This window comes from Balaenoptera acutorostrata, chromosome 19 (genome assembly GCF_949987535.1).
Source record: "Balaenoptera acutorostrata chromosome 19, mBalAcu1.1, whole genome shotgun sequence".
NCBI lineage: Eukaryota > Metazoa > Chordata > Mammalia > Artiodactyla > Balaenopteridae > Balaenoptera > Balaenoptera acutorostrata.
In genome coordinates, this window is record NC_080082.1 from 24396956 (window position 1) to 24414065 (window position 17110).

General features: G+C 37.9%; 2 protein-coding genes across 4 annotated transcripts in view; one reads left to right on the forward strand and one right to left on the reverse strand.

The window, feature by feature from the left end:
- Positions 1-17110, forward strand: part of CDH8 (cadherin 8) — a 367969-nt gene that overhangs the window by 86746 nt on the left and 264113 nt on the right. The gene's annotated exons all lie outside the window — the stretch shown is intronic.
- Positions 1101-1412, reverse strand: LOC114235967 (thymosin beta-10-like). Its single transcript, XM_057535061.1, has one exon. It carries the CDS (start codon positions 1410-1412, stop codon positions 1287-1289), a length of 126 nt encoding a protein of 41 aa, XP_057391044.1. The 3' UTR covers positions 1101-1286.

The window sequence follows — 17110 nt, forward strand, 5'->3', positions numbered from 1 at the left end:
TGTACCCTGCATCTGTGGAATACCTGAATAGACAACGAATCATACCAAAATTGAGGCGGTGGACTTTGGGAGCAACTGTAGACTTGGGGTTTGCTGTCTGCGACTGATTTGTTTCTATTTTTATTTTTATCTTAGTTTAGTTTTTAGTGCTTGGTATCATTGGTGGATTTGTTTATTGGTTTGGTTGCTCTCTTCTTCTTCTTTTTTTTTTTTTTTACTATTATTCTTTTATTTTTTTATTTTAATAATTTAAAAAAATTTTTTTACTATCTGAGCTGTGTGGCTGACAGGGTCTTGGTGCTCCAGCCTAGTGTCAGGCCTGAGCCTCTGAGGTGGGAGAGCCAAGTTCAGGACATTGGACCACCAGAGACCTCCTGGCCCCAAATAATATCAATCGGCGGGAGCTCTCCCAGAGATCTGTGTCTCAACACTAAGACCCAGTTCCACCCAACGGCCAGCAAGCTCCAATGCTGGACCCCCCATGCCAAACAACTAGCAAGACAGGAACACAATCCCACCCATTAGCAGAGAGGCTGCCTAAAATCATACTGAGTTCACAGACACCCCAAAACACACCACCAGACTTGGACCTGCCCACCAGAAAGACAAGATCCAGCCTCATCCACCAGAACACAGGCACCAGTCCCCGCCACCAGGAAGCCTACACAACCCACTGAACCAGCCTTACCCACTGGGGGCAGACACCAAAAACAATGGGAACTATGCACCTGCAGCCTGAGAAAAGGAGACCCCAAGCACAGTAAGTTAAGCAAAATGAGAAGACAGAGAATATGCAGCAGATGAAGGAGCAAGGTAAAAACCCACCAGACCAAACAAATGAAGAGGAAGTAGGCAGTCTACCTCAAAAAGAATTCAGAGTAATGATAGTAGAGTAATGATCCAAAATCTTGGAAAATATATAGTACATAGTACTCTCATTACTATGATCCACAGGATTTATTACTATAAAAAATACTAAATTATACTTAGTACTATAATGTACTAAATATAATTTAGTTTTGTTTTTTTTTTGCCACGAAGTGTGTTTTATTTTCATTAATCATACAAATAATTTTCTATAATATCCCAGGGCAAACTGGAGAATTTGGCAGTCCGATTGAAGGGTCCCTTCAGAGACCCACAGGCCTGTGGCATCGGCATGGAGTGCCCGGGTTCACAGTGCAGGTTGTCGCTAGTGTCCATCTTGCAGGTGGCTCTTCCTCCACATCACGACTAGGGTCTCCAAGATGACAGGGGTGGAGAATACTCCAGGTTCTTAGGAAATTTCACTTCGCTTGCTTCTCCTGCTCAATGGTGTCTTTGGTCGCCAGGATGTTCTCCGACATCACCATCTTCTTCAGCTTGACCTTATCGAAGCTGGCGATTTCCCCCATGTCTGGTTTCTCTGCCATTTTCTTAAAACAATCCAAAAAGTTCTGCTCCAAGCCCACGGTCCCGGTGCTCTGACTCGCGTTGGTGCAGCAAGAGACAAAATCCAAAATCCTGTGGATCATAGTAATGATAGTACTATATGCTATGTTTATAGTAATATAACTGTGGATCATAGTAATGATTTAGTACTATAATGTACTAAATTATATTATAGTACTACAATGTGCATTAGTACTATAATGATAGTAATAATCCAAAATCTTGGAAATGGAATGGAGAAAATACAAGAAATGTTTAACAAGGACCTAGAAGAACTAAAAGAGCAAACAGACAATGATGAACAACACAATAAATGAAATTAAAAATTCTCTAGAAGGAATTAATAGCAGAATAACTGAGGCAGAAGAACGGATAAGTGAACTGGAAGATTAAATAGTGGAAATAACTACCGCAGAGCAGAATAAAGAAAAAGAATGAAAAGAATTGAGGACAGTCTCAGAGACCTCTGGGACAACATTAAACGCACCAACATTCGAATTATAGGGGTCCCAGAAGAAGAAGAGAAAAAGAAAGGGTCTGAGAAAATATTTGAAGAGTTTATAGTTGAAAACTTCCCTAACATGGGAAAGGAAATAATCAAGTCCAGGAAACACAAAGAGTCCCATATAGGATAAATGCAAGGAGAAACACACCAAGACACATATTAATCAAACTATCAAAAATTAAGGACAAGGAAAAATTATTAAAAGCAGCAAGGGAAAAGCAGCAAATAACATACAAGGGAACCCCCATAAGGTTAACAGCTGATCTTTCAGCAGAAACTCTGCAAGCCAGAAGGGTGTGGCAGGACTTGTTTAAAGTGATGAAAGGGAAAAACCTACAACCAAGATTACTCTACCCAGCAAGGATGTCATTTAAGATTTGATGGAGAAATTAAAACCTTTACAGACAAGCAAAGGCTAATACAATTCAGCACCACCAAACCAGCTTTACAACAAATGCTAAAGGAACTTCTCTAGGCAGGAAACACAAGAGAAGGAAAAGACCTACAATAACAAACCCAAAACAATTAAGAAAATGGTAGTAGGAACATACATATCAATAACTACCTTAAATGTAAATGGATTAAATGCTCCAACCAAAAGACATAGACTGGCCTAACGGATACAAAAACAAGACCCATATATATGCTGTCTACAAGAGACCCACTTCAGACCTAGGGACACATACAGACTGAAAGTGAGGGGATGGAAAAAGGTATTCCATGCAAATGGAATTCAAAAGAAAGCTGCAGTAGCAATTCTCATATCAGACAAAATAGACTTTAAAATAAAGACTAATACAAGAGACAAAGGAGGACACTACATAATGATCAAGGGATCAATCCAAGAAGAAGATATAACAACTGTAAATATTTATGCACCCAACATAGGAGCACCTCAAAACATAAGGCAAATGCTAAAAGCCATAAAAGGGGAAATCGACAGTAACACAATAATAGTAGGGGACTTAAACACTCCACTTTCACCAATGGATGGATCATCCAAAATGAAAATAAATAAGGAAACACAAGCTTTAAATGATACATTAAACAAGATGGACTTAGTTGGTATTTATAGGACATTCCATCCAAAAACAACAGAATACACTTTCTTCTCAAGTGCTCATGGAACATTCTCCAGGATAGATTATATCTTGGGTCAAAAATCAAGCCTTGGTAAATTTAAGAAAATTGAAATCGAATCAAGTATCTTTTCTAACCACAACGCTATGAGACTAGATATCAGTTACAGGAAAAAAATCTGTAAAAAATACAAACACATGGAGGCTAAATAATATGCTACTAAATAACCAAGAGATCACTGAAGAAATAAAAAAGGAAATAAAAAAATACCTAGAAGCAAATGGCAATGAAAACATGATGACCCAAAACCTATGTGATGCAGCAAAAGCAGTTCTAAGAGGGAAGTTTATAGCAATACAATCCTACCTCAAGAAACAAGAAACATCTCAAATAAGCAACAACACCTTACACCTAAAGCAATTAGAGAAAGAAGAACAAAAAAATCCCCAAAGTTAGCAGAAGGAAAGAAATCATAAAGGTCATATTAGAAATAAATGAAAAAGAAATGAAAGAAACGATAGCAAAGATCAATAAAACTAAAAGCTGGTTCTTTGAGAAAATAAACAAAATTGATAAACCATTAGCCAGACTCTTCGAGAAAAAAAGGGAGAAGACTCAAATTGATATAATTAGAAATGAAAGTGGAGAAGTAACTACTGACTCTGCAGAAATACAAAGGATCATGAGAGATTACTACAAGAATCTATATGCCAAGAAAATGGACAACCGGGAAGAAATGGACAGATTCTTAGAAATGCACAACCTGCCGAGACTGAACCAGGAAGAAATAGAAAATATAAACAGACCAGTTGCAAGCACTGAAATTAAAACTGTGATTAAAAATCTTACAACAAACAAAAGCCCAGGACCAGAAGGCTTCACAGCCGAATTCTATCAAACATTTAGAGAAGAGCTAACACCTATCCTTCTCAAACTCTTCCAAAATATAGCAGAGGGAGGAACACTCCTAAACTCATTCTATGAGGCCACCATCACCCTGATACCAACACCAGACAAAGATGTCACAAAAAAAGAAAACTACAGACCAATATCACTGATGAACATAGATGCGAAAATCCTGAACAAAATACTAGCAAACAGAATCCAACAGCATATTAAAAGGAGCATACACCATGATCAAGTGGGGTTTATCCCAAGAATGCAAGGATTCTTCAAAATATGCAAATCAATCAATGTGATACACCATATTAACAAATTGAAGGAGAAAAACCATATGGTCATCTCAATAGATGCAGAAAAAGCTTTCGACAAAATTCAACACCCATTTATGATAAAAACCCTCCAGAAAGTAGGCATAGAGGGAACTTACCTCAACATAATAAAGGTCATATATGGCAAACTCACAGGCAACATGTTTCTCAATGGTGAAAAACTGAAACCATTTCCACTAAGGTCAGGAACAAGACGAGGTTGCCCACTCTCACCTGTATTTTTTTTTTTTTAATTTTATTTATTTATCTATTTATTTATTTATTTTTGGCTGAGTTGGGTCTTTTGTTGCTGCGTGCTGGCTTTCTCTAGTTGCAGTGAGCGGGGGCTACTCTTCATTGTGTTGCGAGGGCTTCTCATTGCGGTGGCTTCTCTTGTTGTGGAGCACGGGCTCTAAGCGCGTGGGCTTCAGTAGTTGTGGCACGTGGGCTCAGTAGTTGTGGCTCACGGGCTCTACAGCGCAGGCTCAGTAGTTGTGGCGCACGGGCTTAGTTGCTCCGCGGCATGTGGGATCTTCCCAGAGCAGGGCTCGAACCCGTGTCCCCTGCATTAGCAGGCGGATTCTTAACCACTGCGCCACCAGGGAAGCCCTCTCACCTGTATTATTATTCAACATAGTTTTTGAAGTTTTAGCCACAGTAATCAGAGAAGAAAAAGAAATAAAAGGAATCCAAATCGGAAAAGAAGAAGTAAAACTGTCACTGTTTGCAGATGACATGATACTATACATAGAGAATCCTAAAGATGCTACCGGAAAACTACTAGAGCCAATCAGTGAATTTGGTAAAGTAGCAGGATACAAAATGAATGCACAGAAATCTCTTGTATTTGTATACACTAATGATGAAAAATCTGAAAGAGAAATTAAGGAAACACTCCCACTTACCATTGCAACAAAAAGAATAAAATACCTAGGAATAAACCTACCTAAGGAGAAAAAAGACCAGTATGCAGAAAACTGTAAGACACTGATGAAGGAAATTAAAGTTGATACAAAGAGATGGAGAGATACCATGTTCTTGGATTGGAAGAATCAACATTGTGAAAATGACTCTACTACCCAAAGCAATCTACAGATTCAATGCAATCCCTATCAAACTACCACTTGCATTTTTCACAGAAGTAGAACAAAAAATTTCACAATTTGTATGGAAATAATAAAGACCCCAAATAGCCAAAGCAATCTTGGAAAAGAAAAATGGAGCTGGAGGAACCAGGCTCCCTGACTTCAGACTATTCTGCAAAGCTACAGTAATCAAGACACTATGGTACTGACACAAAAACAGAAATCTAGATCAATGGAATAGGGTAGAAAGCCCAGAGATAAACCCACGCACATGTGGTCACCTTATCTTTGATAAAGGAGGCAAGAATATACAATGGAGAAAAGACAGGCTCTTCAGTAAGTGGTGCTGGGAAAACTGGACAGTTACATGTAAAAGAATGAAATTAGAGCACTCCTTAACACCATACACAAAAATAAACTCAAAATGGACTAAAGACCTAAGTGTAAGGCCAGACACTATAAAACTCTTAGAGGAAAACATAGGCAGAACACTCTATGACATAAATCACAGCGAGATCCTTTTTGACCCACCTCCTAGAGAAATGGAAATAAAAACAAAAGTAAACAAATGGGACCTAATAAAACTTAAAAGCTTTTGCACAGCAAAGGAAACCATAAACGAGATGAAAAGACAACCCTCAGAATGGGAGAAAATATTTGCAAACGAAGTAACTGACAAAGGATTGATCTCCAAAATATACAAGCAGCTCAGGCAGCTCAATATCAAAAAAACAAAAACCCAATCCAAAAATCGGGAGAAGACCTAAATACACATTTCTCCAAAGAAGATATACAGATTGCCAGCAAACACATGAAAGGATGCTCGATATCACTAATCATTAGAGAAATGCAAATCGAAACTACAGTGAGGTATCACCTCACACCGGTCAGAATGGCCATCATCAAAAAATCTAGAAACAATAAATGCTGGAGAGGGTGTGGAGAAGAGGGAACCCTCTTGCACTGTTGGTAGGAATGTAAATTGATACAGCCACTATGGAGAACTGTATGGATGTTCCTTAAAAAACTAAAAATAGAACTACCATACGATCTAGCAATCCCACTACTGGGCATATACCCTGAGAAAACCATAATTCAAAAAGAGTCATGTACCACAATGTTCATTGCAGCTCTATTTACAGTAGCCAGGACATGGAAGCAACCTAAGTGTCCATCGACAGATGAATGGATAAAGAAGATGTGGCATGTATATACAATGGAATATTACTCAGCCATAAAAAGAAATGAAATCGAGTTATTTGTAGTGAGGTGGATGGACCTAGAGACTGTCATACAGAATGAAGTAATTCAGAAAGAGAAAAATACTGTATGCTAACACATATATATGGAATCTAAAAAAAAACAAGGTTCTGAAGAACCTAGGGGCAGGACAGGCATAGGGACGCAGACCTAGAAAATGGACTTGAGGACACGGGGAGGGGGAAGGGTAAGCTGGGACGAAGGGAGAGAGTGGCATGGACATGTATACACTATCAAATGTAAAATACATAGCTAGTGGGAAGCAGCTGCATAGCACTGGGAGATTAACTAGGTTCTTTGTGTCCACCTAGCCCCGTGGGATAAGGAGGGTGGGAGGGAGATGCAAGAGGGAGGAGATATGGGGATATATGTATACGTATAGCTGATTCACTTTGTTAAAGAGCAGAAACTGAAACACCATTGTAAAGCAATTATACTCCAATAAAGATGTTAAAAAAGAAAAAAGAAAAAAAAGAGTTCCCAGTCTTGTTCAGACTTTTTGTGCGGTTGTTCATTTTTTGGATAAATCTTAAGAAGCAAAAGTACCACTATCAAGAAAGCCTTGTAATCTCCAAAACATTGGAGCAGGTCTTAGTGCACGAGGATGATTCAGCTTCCGTGTGTGTGTGTGTGTGTGTGTGTGTGTGTGTGTGTGTGTGTGTACATGTGGGATCTTAGGGGTTCACACTGGGTGGTAGAAGCTTTAAAGTAGGGCCGTGGTCTCAAATTTTTTAGAGTACTTTAACAGGTACTCTGATTTTGAAGATGTTAAAATCCATTCTGCCTGTGATTTATTAAAATGAAGGGAAATCACAAAGCATCCTTTGATTTAGCCACGTTTCTTTTCACATTTTACAGCCATTCATTCTACAGTTTTCCAAAGGATTTAAAAAAAAATAGGAGGAAATAATGAAACACCCCCCCCCCCACACACACACACATACACACACGTAAAATCACCATGCCTGAGAAAGCTGTTAGAAAGTCTAGTTCTCTGTAAGCAGCTGGCTCCACCACCTTTTAGCAACATATTTCTCTTGATTCACACCAGCTGGTTGTTTCTAATTTGTCCTCAGTGTCTTGGAATAGCTATTTTCCTTGAAGCTAATCTCTCAGCCTTTGCCGATGACTCCTTGAATTTGGAATTCCTACAGAAGGTATAATTCCTCTTCAAGTTTCTGCTCTTAACTCTTAAATAAACTTAGCCTTCACAGCTGACCTTTGAGTAAGGATGCTCCCAGAGATTCACATCGCTTATGAGTTTAGGTAAGCTTTAGGGGTAAGAGTGGTGACATATCCGCATGGATAAACTTGAATCCCTGTCTTTTATCATGCGTCTAGGTTCAAAATGAAATTGACTTTTTGGCAGGACTGATTGAGGTGTGAGCATCATGCCACCTACCACCCCTCTCTGGGCAGTGATAGTAATTCTAATGGAGAAACAGACTTTGTGACCATCTAGATGCAAATTCTGTTAAAAAGAAAGAGCACATTTCTCATGTACTGTTGTAGTTAATCTTCACAAGCATCTTGAACGGTGGGTATTTTCACGTCTTCTTTAAAAAACATTTAAAGGAGGCTCAGAGAGCTTAAGCATGTGCTAATATCACATAGCTCATAGGAATAAAACCTCAGTTCAGACCCAGATTGTGAAACTCAAAAGCCAAATTTTCTTCCTAATGGATCATAGTATCTAGTCCTCCACTGCAATAAATCTGATAAGCTTGCTTTTCTTTGAACCTATTTTCTTAGGTTTTGGACCATGTTTTCTTTTGTCTTTCTTTTAACATTGGTAGGACTTTAATTATGTGTGTGTGTGTGTGTGTGTGTATATATAAACATTTTACTTTTATTTCTGTTTTTATATTATTGACAGACTCCTTAAATTGGAGAAGCCTAGTCTAGGAAATGAGGAAATCAGAACCATACCTGGAACATTGCTTCTATCGATTGTGAATATGTAGATATCAGTATCTTTTAAACTATATGTGCTTTACATACATCTGATTCATTAAGTCTTCAGAACAACTTAATAAATCAGACACCAACATTATTCCTGTTTTAAAAGGAGAAGGAGTGAAAACTTAAATAATTTGGAAAAGGTGACACAGCCAATAAGGCAATATTCAAACTGCTATACTGAGTATCAAATGGACAGTGGCACCTCCTCCAGCAGTGTTTAGGAAGAAACGACTGAGAACTCTTAGAGTAGAGGTTTATTTTTGTGTTATAAGTATCTTAGTCCAAAGCTAACAAGAATTATAGATTCTATGCTAATCAACATTCAATTCATTTCTTGTCACTCTATGCCTTTCAGTTGAGTGTTGCAAACACTTACCGGCCACTCAAGTGCTAGGGAATGTGGCATTACATGCTTTACACTTATTATTGTCTCATTCCAACCTCACAGTGCTCCTCTGAGGGAATGAGCAATGTTCTCAAAGCCTTCATTGTTCTCATCTGTAGAAGGAGAAAATAAGTAACTTCCCCAAAGAGGCTCACATATATACATATATATGTATAGGGTAAACCAGGAATGCACATCCAGTTCTGCCTGATCTTAGAGCATCTGCTCTTTACCATTATGCTATGCTGTGTATGTCCTGTGTCTACCTCTCTCTATTTACATTTTTCCTCCACAGGCTTTGGTAACTTACCTCTCTTCTTTGGCTGACACTAACCCTGATTCCATTTTTCTTGGTTCTCACTTAACTCTATGTTGCTTCGAGAATGAGATGAGGCATTCACTTATACAAAAGAAATCTTCTGTGGTCAGCCTCTGGGCTCCATAATATAATTTCACTTTCTATTTATTGTTTTACCACTCCCATTAAATTATGAGATCTGAGAAAAGGGGTTATGTCTCAAGTATATTTATACTTTTCATACAAACAGTACATGGAAAATAGAATAAACAGTCATTCAACAAACTTCTGTTGAGTGTCTTATATATCTGAATAAATCCAGTTCTCACCCAGATGCAGTGAGGGATTATTTGGTCAATGTATGCAGCTAGGTTTTGACTAAGAGTAGAATGGCCACTCTGTCAAAAGCTTAGTACCATCTTGGCATGAAACTGAGCTGCAAACAGCTATTCTGAATCCCAAGCTAATCTAGAGGACAGGAGGCATCCTCCAAATTTTATCTCTCTCAAGTGTCTACAATCTAGACGATGGAAATCCATTTTACTACCACTGTGTTTGTCTCCATTCATTTGTTCTTTTGTTCAGCAGTCTATTACACAGCACTTTATATTGGTGAGACACTCTCCCAGCCACCAACGTACAAACTAGCTAGACAGGTAGATCATCTACTCTCATGAAGCTCATGTTCTACTATTTGAGATTGGAGAGTAAGAAAATAAGATGAAACAGAGTCACGTAATGTAGAATGACTGGATGACTAGTTTGGTTTGTCTGGAAAATCTTTTCTGAATTAGCGATTTTTTTTAAAAAGCTAAGATGTGAATGGCAGGAAGTATCCATCCATGGATAGAAAAGAGGAATTAGTGCAAATGCCTTTAGCAGGGAACAAGATGAACTTGTTAGAGGAACAGAAACTAATGTAGGGTGGCTGAGGAGTGGTGAGCTAGGAGTACAGTATTATGAGATCAAGTTAGAGTGTAAGATCAAGGTCAGTTAATAGGTTCTCATGGATTGAGATAAGGTGTTTAGCTTATTTTCTAAATGTGTTCTAAATGTGTTAGGTGAGTATTGAAGAATTTTAAACTAGGGACAACAACATGTTTTATATACATATTTTGAAATATATATATATTTCAAAATAATCACTCAGGCAGTGATATGTAGATAGGGTTTTAGGGAGATAAAAGTGGAAGAGGGGAGAGACCATTTAGGTGACCCTTATGTGGGCCAATCAAGGGATGATATTTCACTGGTCTGAGGATGTGGGTAACAGTGGAGATGAGGAAACAGGACAGTTTAGGGATATTGTTTAGAGGATGTGGCAACACTTCATTTGGATGTAGGACTTATGAGAAGAGAGGGGACCAGGAGGACTTCTAGGTTTTTGCTTTGAACAATTGGGTAGACGGTGTTGCTACTTCCTGGAATGAGGAGCGGGTTGTGCATAAAGGAGAGTTCAAGGGATTGAGGGTTCTTCTTGGGTCATGGTGACACCGAGATTTCTTTGGAGTATGTATGTAGGACTGTCAAGCACAATGTTGGATATATGAGTCTGGGGTCTAGAGGCAGATCTTTCACAGAACATGCTCATTTTGAGGCTATTGCCATTGAAATAAATGCAGAAGATAGGATGAGATCCCCTAAGTAGAGTGTGTAAATAGAGAGAGAAGATTGAGGACAGGACTTGAGGAGGGAACTCCAGCCTTCTGAGTTCTGGAAAAGGAGGGTGCATCTGTGGAGGCGAGGAAGAGTATAAGCCTGGAAGGTGAAATGTTTTGGACATCAAGAAAAAGAAAGTGTTTCAAGGAGAATATGACTTTTTGTTTTACTTGCTGTTACCTTTATTTTAATGAAAATCATTTGGAGTCAAAGCAGGAGCTATTTGAAGAGTGCTCTGAGGAAATCTTAACTTCCCAAAAAGGAAAAAGAAAATAATAAAAGGTATTGGCTGCATTTCTAGGTCACCTCTGGAAATTTCACCGTACAACCAAGACTGTCTTTTAAGGCTGCTCATGAATAAAATGAGAACCAAAGATAAATGCAGTCGGCCTCAATTGCTTATTTTTCTTATGGATTATGTTATAACTCTTTGAAAACAGTGTTGCATTACTGTAAAATTACTGTGTATTTTTCTTTGTCAAGTTTAACCTGATGGAGTTCTATGGGCCTTTCAAACGGTACAAGGTGAATATTCTCGCTTGTGACTCCCTGATTTACCAACATTTTCTCACTATTAGTTTATCATTATTACCATTTTTATTATCATTATTATGCATGTGTTTCTTTTGTCCTTAAGATCTGAGACTCCTAAAAACTTAAATTTGTAATTCTTGAAAGATAGAAAAGACAGGGAAGAGGGCATCGCTTGGGGTGTTCTATATGGCATCTTCTTGCCAAGAAGTTGCTGTTGAATCAGCCGTGGTTACATCAGACCCAGAGAGACATTAGGGATTCCAGCAGCCTCTGTTCTGGGCCTTTTCTTTTTTTTGGAAGATAAAACAACCCATTGGCATAGCTCTCCCCAACAAGGCTGTAAACTCTGGCCCTGGTGAGGAGCACACATATTCAGAAGCCAATTCAGGCTAGTAATGAGATCTTTAATGTGCAAATGAATATTAGATGGGGCAAGGAGCACAGTAAGATCCGATCCTGTGGTGACTCGTTTATGTTGATGTTCACCATTTGACGTAAGAAAGATGGAGAAGGAGATAAAGGGTAGATTTATTATTTTTAATATGTTCTTCATTTATGTAAAAGAAATCTATGAACTATCCAAGAAATATAACTCAAGGACTGACTTTTAGTTTCTCTTTGATGTTTATTATTTGTGATGTGGTAAAATTGGTGAATTAATAAAGAGCTATGCTAAGCAAGGGAATTCACCTCTTTTATGGGAGTTGCAAGAGAAGTGTTGGGAGGAGGCGGATGTTTTATGAGCCACACATTTCAGGTTTGAATCCCTGTCCCATCATTTAAAGTCAGTGTTCTCTTGCACAAGTTTCTTCTTAAACTCTTGGAGTCTCAGCTTCTTATTTATGCAACGTGACACTTATGTTCCTGAAAATGACAGATATTCAGTTAGTGACAGTTACTTACAATGTTGTTTCACATCTTTCTCCAATTTGCTAAACCTTTAACCTTTTTCTCTAACTTTATAAGTAGCAGGAGAGGCAGATCTGTTTGCATAGCCCATCATTTTCACATTATGGTAGGGCTTAGTAATTAGCTTTTTGGTATTAAAGTCAATTACCAATGATTTATTAGCTACTAGGAAGGTACAATATAAATAATAAACTTGAAGGTTATAGATAAATTATGTTTTTAACTGGAATGCTAATAAATTGTCATGTTATGAGATAAGTAGCTGTATTCTTCAAACCTCAGAGTAAAAGTTACCTGATGAAAATTTTCCCAATGATGGCACAAATTAAACTTAGCTGTCAGAATAAAATCTGAAAAGGAGGAAAAATAATGATTCCCCATCTCCAAATATAGTTTATTTGAATTTAGAATTATTTCTACAAATCTATACCATAATAGATCACCTAATCAGAAAGATTAGGTGGTAATAAACTTTTCCCCAAAAACTTTTTTCTCCTTTAGATAGGAAAGCCATATTGTGTTTGCAGATATTCCCTGAATTGAAATCTGTGCCTTAATTCTTTTTTTTTTTTTAGTTTATTTATTTTATTTATTTATTTTTGGCTGCATTGGGTCTTTGTTGCTGCATGTGGGCTTTCTCTTGTTGCGGCGAACAGGGGCTACTCTTCGTTGCGGTGCGCGGGCTTCTCATTGCAGTGGCTTCTCTTGTTGCGGAGCACAGGCTCTAGGTGTGTGGGCTTCAGTAGTTGTGGCTCATGGGCTCTAGAGTGCAGGCTCAGTAGCTGTGGTGCATGGGCTTAGTTGCTCCACGGCATGTGGGATCCTCCCGGACTAAGGCTCGAACCTGTGTCCCCTGCATTGGCAGGCGGATTCCCAACCACTGCACCACCAGGGAAACCCTGTGCCTTAATTCTTATTGGGAACAAGTTGAATTGTTACGATAAGTGGCAGCATCTTTTCATACCTCTTCAATTTTCTGGCTTCAATACCAATATCTGTATTGAAGCGCAGTTCTAAAGAGTGTTCAGTATTTGACAAATAGCATCACCTCTAGGGATTGAGAAACTCAGAATCTGAAGAAGGGGTTAGTGCCTCATCCTACATGAGGTCTTTGTTGAGTTCTTCATCTTCTTGGCTTTCTTCTTTCTGAGTGACAGAAAGAAATGTTTATGCAGTACAACTGCATGTAATAGTATAATGACTATTATTTATTAAATGCTTACTAAATAGCTGGCACAATGCTAAATATTTTACATGTATTATCTCATTCAGTCTTCACAAACAATGCTAGGAGATCTGAACTAGCCTCATCTCGATTTCAGAGGAGCAAATTGCTGAAGGTCATGCAGTATACAGATACTATTAGAGCTGAAAACACAAGCAGTCTACTGCATGTTAACCTCAATTCAGTCCTGCCTCTTTTCTACAAAAACCCATTGGGAAGGAAAACCTCATGGAGATAATGATCTTTGGACATTTGAGTGATTTTGCTTACCTGTGATTTTCAAAGAGGTTACCAGATGGATGTGTGTCATGTTTCTGTTCCCAGCTTAACTGTTTGCTCTTACCTTACATTTTAACATTACTCCTGGTACGAATGATTTACTAACACTAACATTTAGGAGGTATATTTGCAAATTGCAGAGATGTGGCCAAAGAACAGGGCCTCTGGTTCTGTATTATGCAGAGGAAAAAAGAAAACAGGCATATATATCTCCTTTAGTCAGAGAGACATGCCAGCAGGAGTGGGAGTGAGGCGGGGCTCCTCATTAATATCTAACTGCAAGGAATGGTTACTTCCAATTTTATGGTATTCTTCTCCCTGAATGAACTATTGCAGTTCTGAATGACTGGTAAGAACATGGAAATCATGTATATTGTAAAATAAGTGTCATTTGGGATAACAGTAATTAATTCGCTCCTTATCAACTCGTCTACAGCCACTGATGTATTACATAGATCTGGGCTTCATTAGGAAGTGGTGAAATATATACTGAATGAAATCATTTTATATATGATTTGGGGAATTTTTTAAAAATCTCCATTACTTTATCTCGATGACTCAACATGAGGTGTTGTAATTTTCCAGGAGATGAATGAAATACTGAATTGTGCCATTAGTCTATTTTAAAGGAATTTAATTCCATTAAATTTAATAATATTTAGTACTTATAGAGTACCATCTCCTTTGAAATGGAAACATTAACTGCTATAATTAATCCTCCTAGCACTTCTCCAGGCTAAAAATAGAAAAAGAAATAAAGAAAGCAATTAGGAACTGGTGTGCCCTTGATAAAAGAAGGAAACACAATTAGATGTTCAGCCTCTGACTCAGGACTCCTGGGTTCAGATAATGCCCGGAGAAGGTTTTTTTCTTTAGGGAGGGGAGCAGTTCACTTCCTAGGAATTGCAGGTTACACCTAAAGCTTGATTAGTTGGGAGAAGATATCTAGGTCCCTTTACAGACATTGTAAATAAAGCTCTGTCATTAGCAAAGGTTTGAAAATAGATGACACCATGGGCACCTCTTCACACTGAAATGCTGTAATTTTTTCACTCTGTGAAAAATTTGACTATCATTTGTCTGCTGTTCACTTTCTCCTCTGGCTTACGCCACTCTTTCAGGGTCTGAGAACAGGTGTGTGTATGGGGTGGGGGATATGGAAGTAACAGATAGTAGACAGAAAGATTGTTTCTTTGGTCACTGGTGTCCACTGTAAGACACATCATCTCTCAATTGAACTGTATCTCAAATTGATCAGTTTGATTCTTTCTAAAACATGCATCTGAGCATTCCCTAGTGTCCTTCAGTTGTTTCCTTCTGTCTTCAAGATCAAATCCAAGCTCCTTTCCATGGCACAAAACATGTCATCATAAACAGCCTCTTCCTGTTCTTCATCTCCCAGTCTTTGAGAACTATAAGCCCAGAACCATGTTTTAAAGTTTCATGTGTGTACGTATGCTGGTTAAAAAATCCGATTGCATTAGTGGGAAGCCACCCACTAATTACACTTGGAAAAGCTATGTTCCACACAGGAGCAGCATACCAGTGGTTTTCAATCCAAGTAAACATTAAAATTACCTGGGAGGCTATAAAAAATACCAATTCCTGAGTCCCGTCACAATCTATGAATTCAGAATTTAAGGAAATGGTACCTGGGCCTTGGTATTTTACAAAATCCCCCAGAGATTCGTGGTTTCAGTTTGCATCCAAATTTTAAAACCGCTTCAAGATAATATAATAATGTAATAAAAGGAATATTGTCTAGCAGTTAAGAATAAGGGCTATGAAATTAGACAACCCTGAAGTTCTTAATGTGTTCTTTTTTTAATTAATTCTTTATTGGAGTATAGTTGATTTACAGTGTTGTGTTTGTGCTGTACAGCAAAGTGAATCAGTTATACATATACATATTTCCACTCTTTTTTAGATTCTATTCCCATATAGTTCATTACAGAGTACTGAGTAGAGTTTCTTGTGCTATACAGTAGGTTCTTATTAGTTACCTATGTTATATATAGTAGTGTGTATATGTCAGTTCCAATCTCCCAACTTATCCTCACCTTGATAACCATAAGCTTGTTTTCTACATCTGTGAGTCTATTTGTTTTGTAAATAGGTTCATTTGTACCATTTTTTAGATTCTACGTATGAGCGATATCATATGACATTTGTCTTTCTCTGTTTGACTTAATGTGTTCCTTAAATGAATTTTTAATTCAATATTTATTTAGAGCCAGAGCAGGACATTGCAAATGCTCAGAAAAGTAGGCCCCCTGGTGGCAGTCCTCAGATTTGTCTCTTCTGCTCTGAGCAGTTAAGCTCTGGATCTCCATACTCATATCCCACTCAGCAAGACAAAAAGCCTTCTGATGAACTAGACCTAGCTCCCTTAGATACAGGTAGAGTGATAATTCATTAACACTTGAATATGCCTCTTTGGGAGGGAGGTCAGATTCCCACTTCAGGTAACTTCTCACATTACTCTTTCCAGCCACATACATCATCTCCCTGAAGGGATTGTGATAGATCTAGTGTTTCTCCATCTTGTTAGAAAGCCAGTGATATTTTGACAATCTTTATCTACTAGCCTTCGATGCGAGGATTAAATTAAGCAGCAGTAATACGGCATAGTATTTGACAGTGTTAAATGTTCAATACATGTTGACTGTTATTATTTTCATTTCTAGCACTCTGTATCTGTTTACCTGAATGCCTCATAACTCTGTGATTCTCTCATTATTCATTATTTCTGAAATGACATTTTCTTCTCTTTCAAGGGAAACATAAAATGTGAGAGCATGTTTGGAAATACTTAAGTATTTAAATACTTAAACATGTATGTAAATACTTAAAAAGTGTGTAAGTACTTAAACATACTTTAAGTATTTACAATGTAATGGGCACTGTTTTAAGACCTTTATATGTATATTTAGCTTATTTAATTCTTATACCTATGGATGATTCTTACTATTACCCCCATTTTAGAGATAAAGACACTGAGTCACTAAGAGGTTGTGTAGATTTCTTAAGGATGCACGTAGTATGTGGTGGGTCTAGGATTTGAACTCAGGAAGTCTGATTCCAGATCTTGTGCTATGAATCTTCACAACACCTACTGTCTCATCCTACTAAGATCCAGCTTTCAAGTGTCATGACTGTATGAATCTGTCATAGACACCCGCCTCCTCTAAAGAACATGATCCATTTTCTCCACTGTCTCCTATACAGACTAAAAATATATCTATGATGCTATACTGCATGCATTTTTTTTTCTCAAGGAAAATATA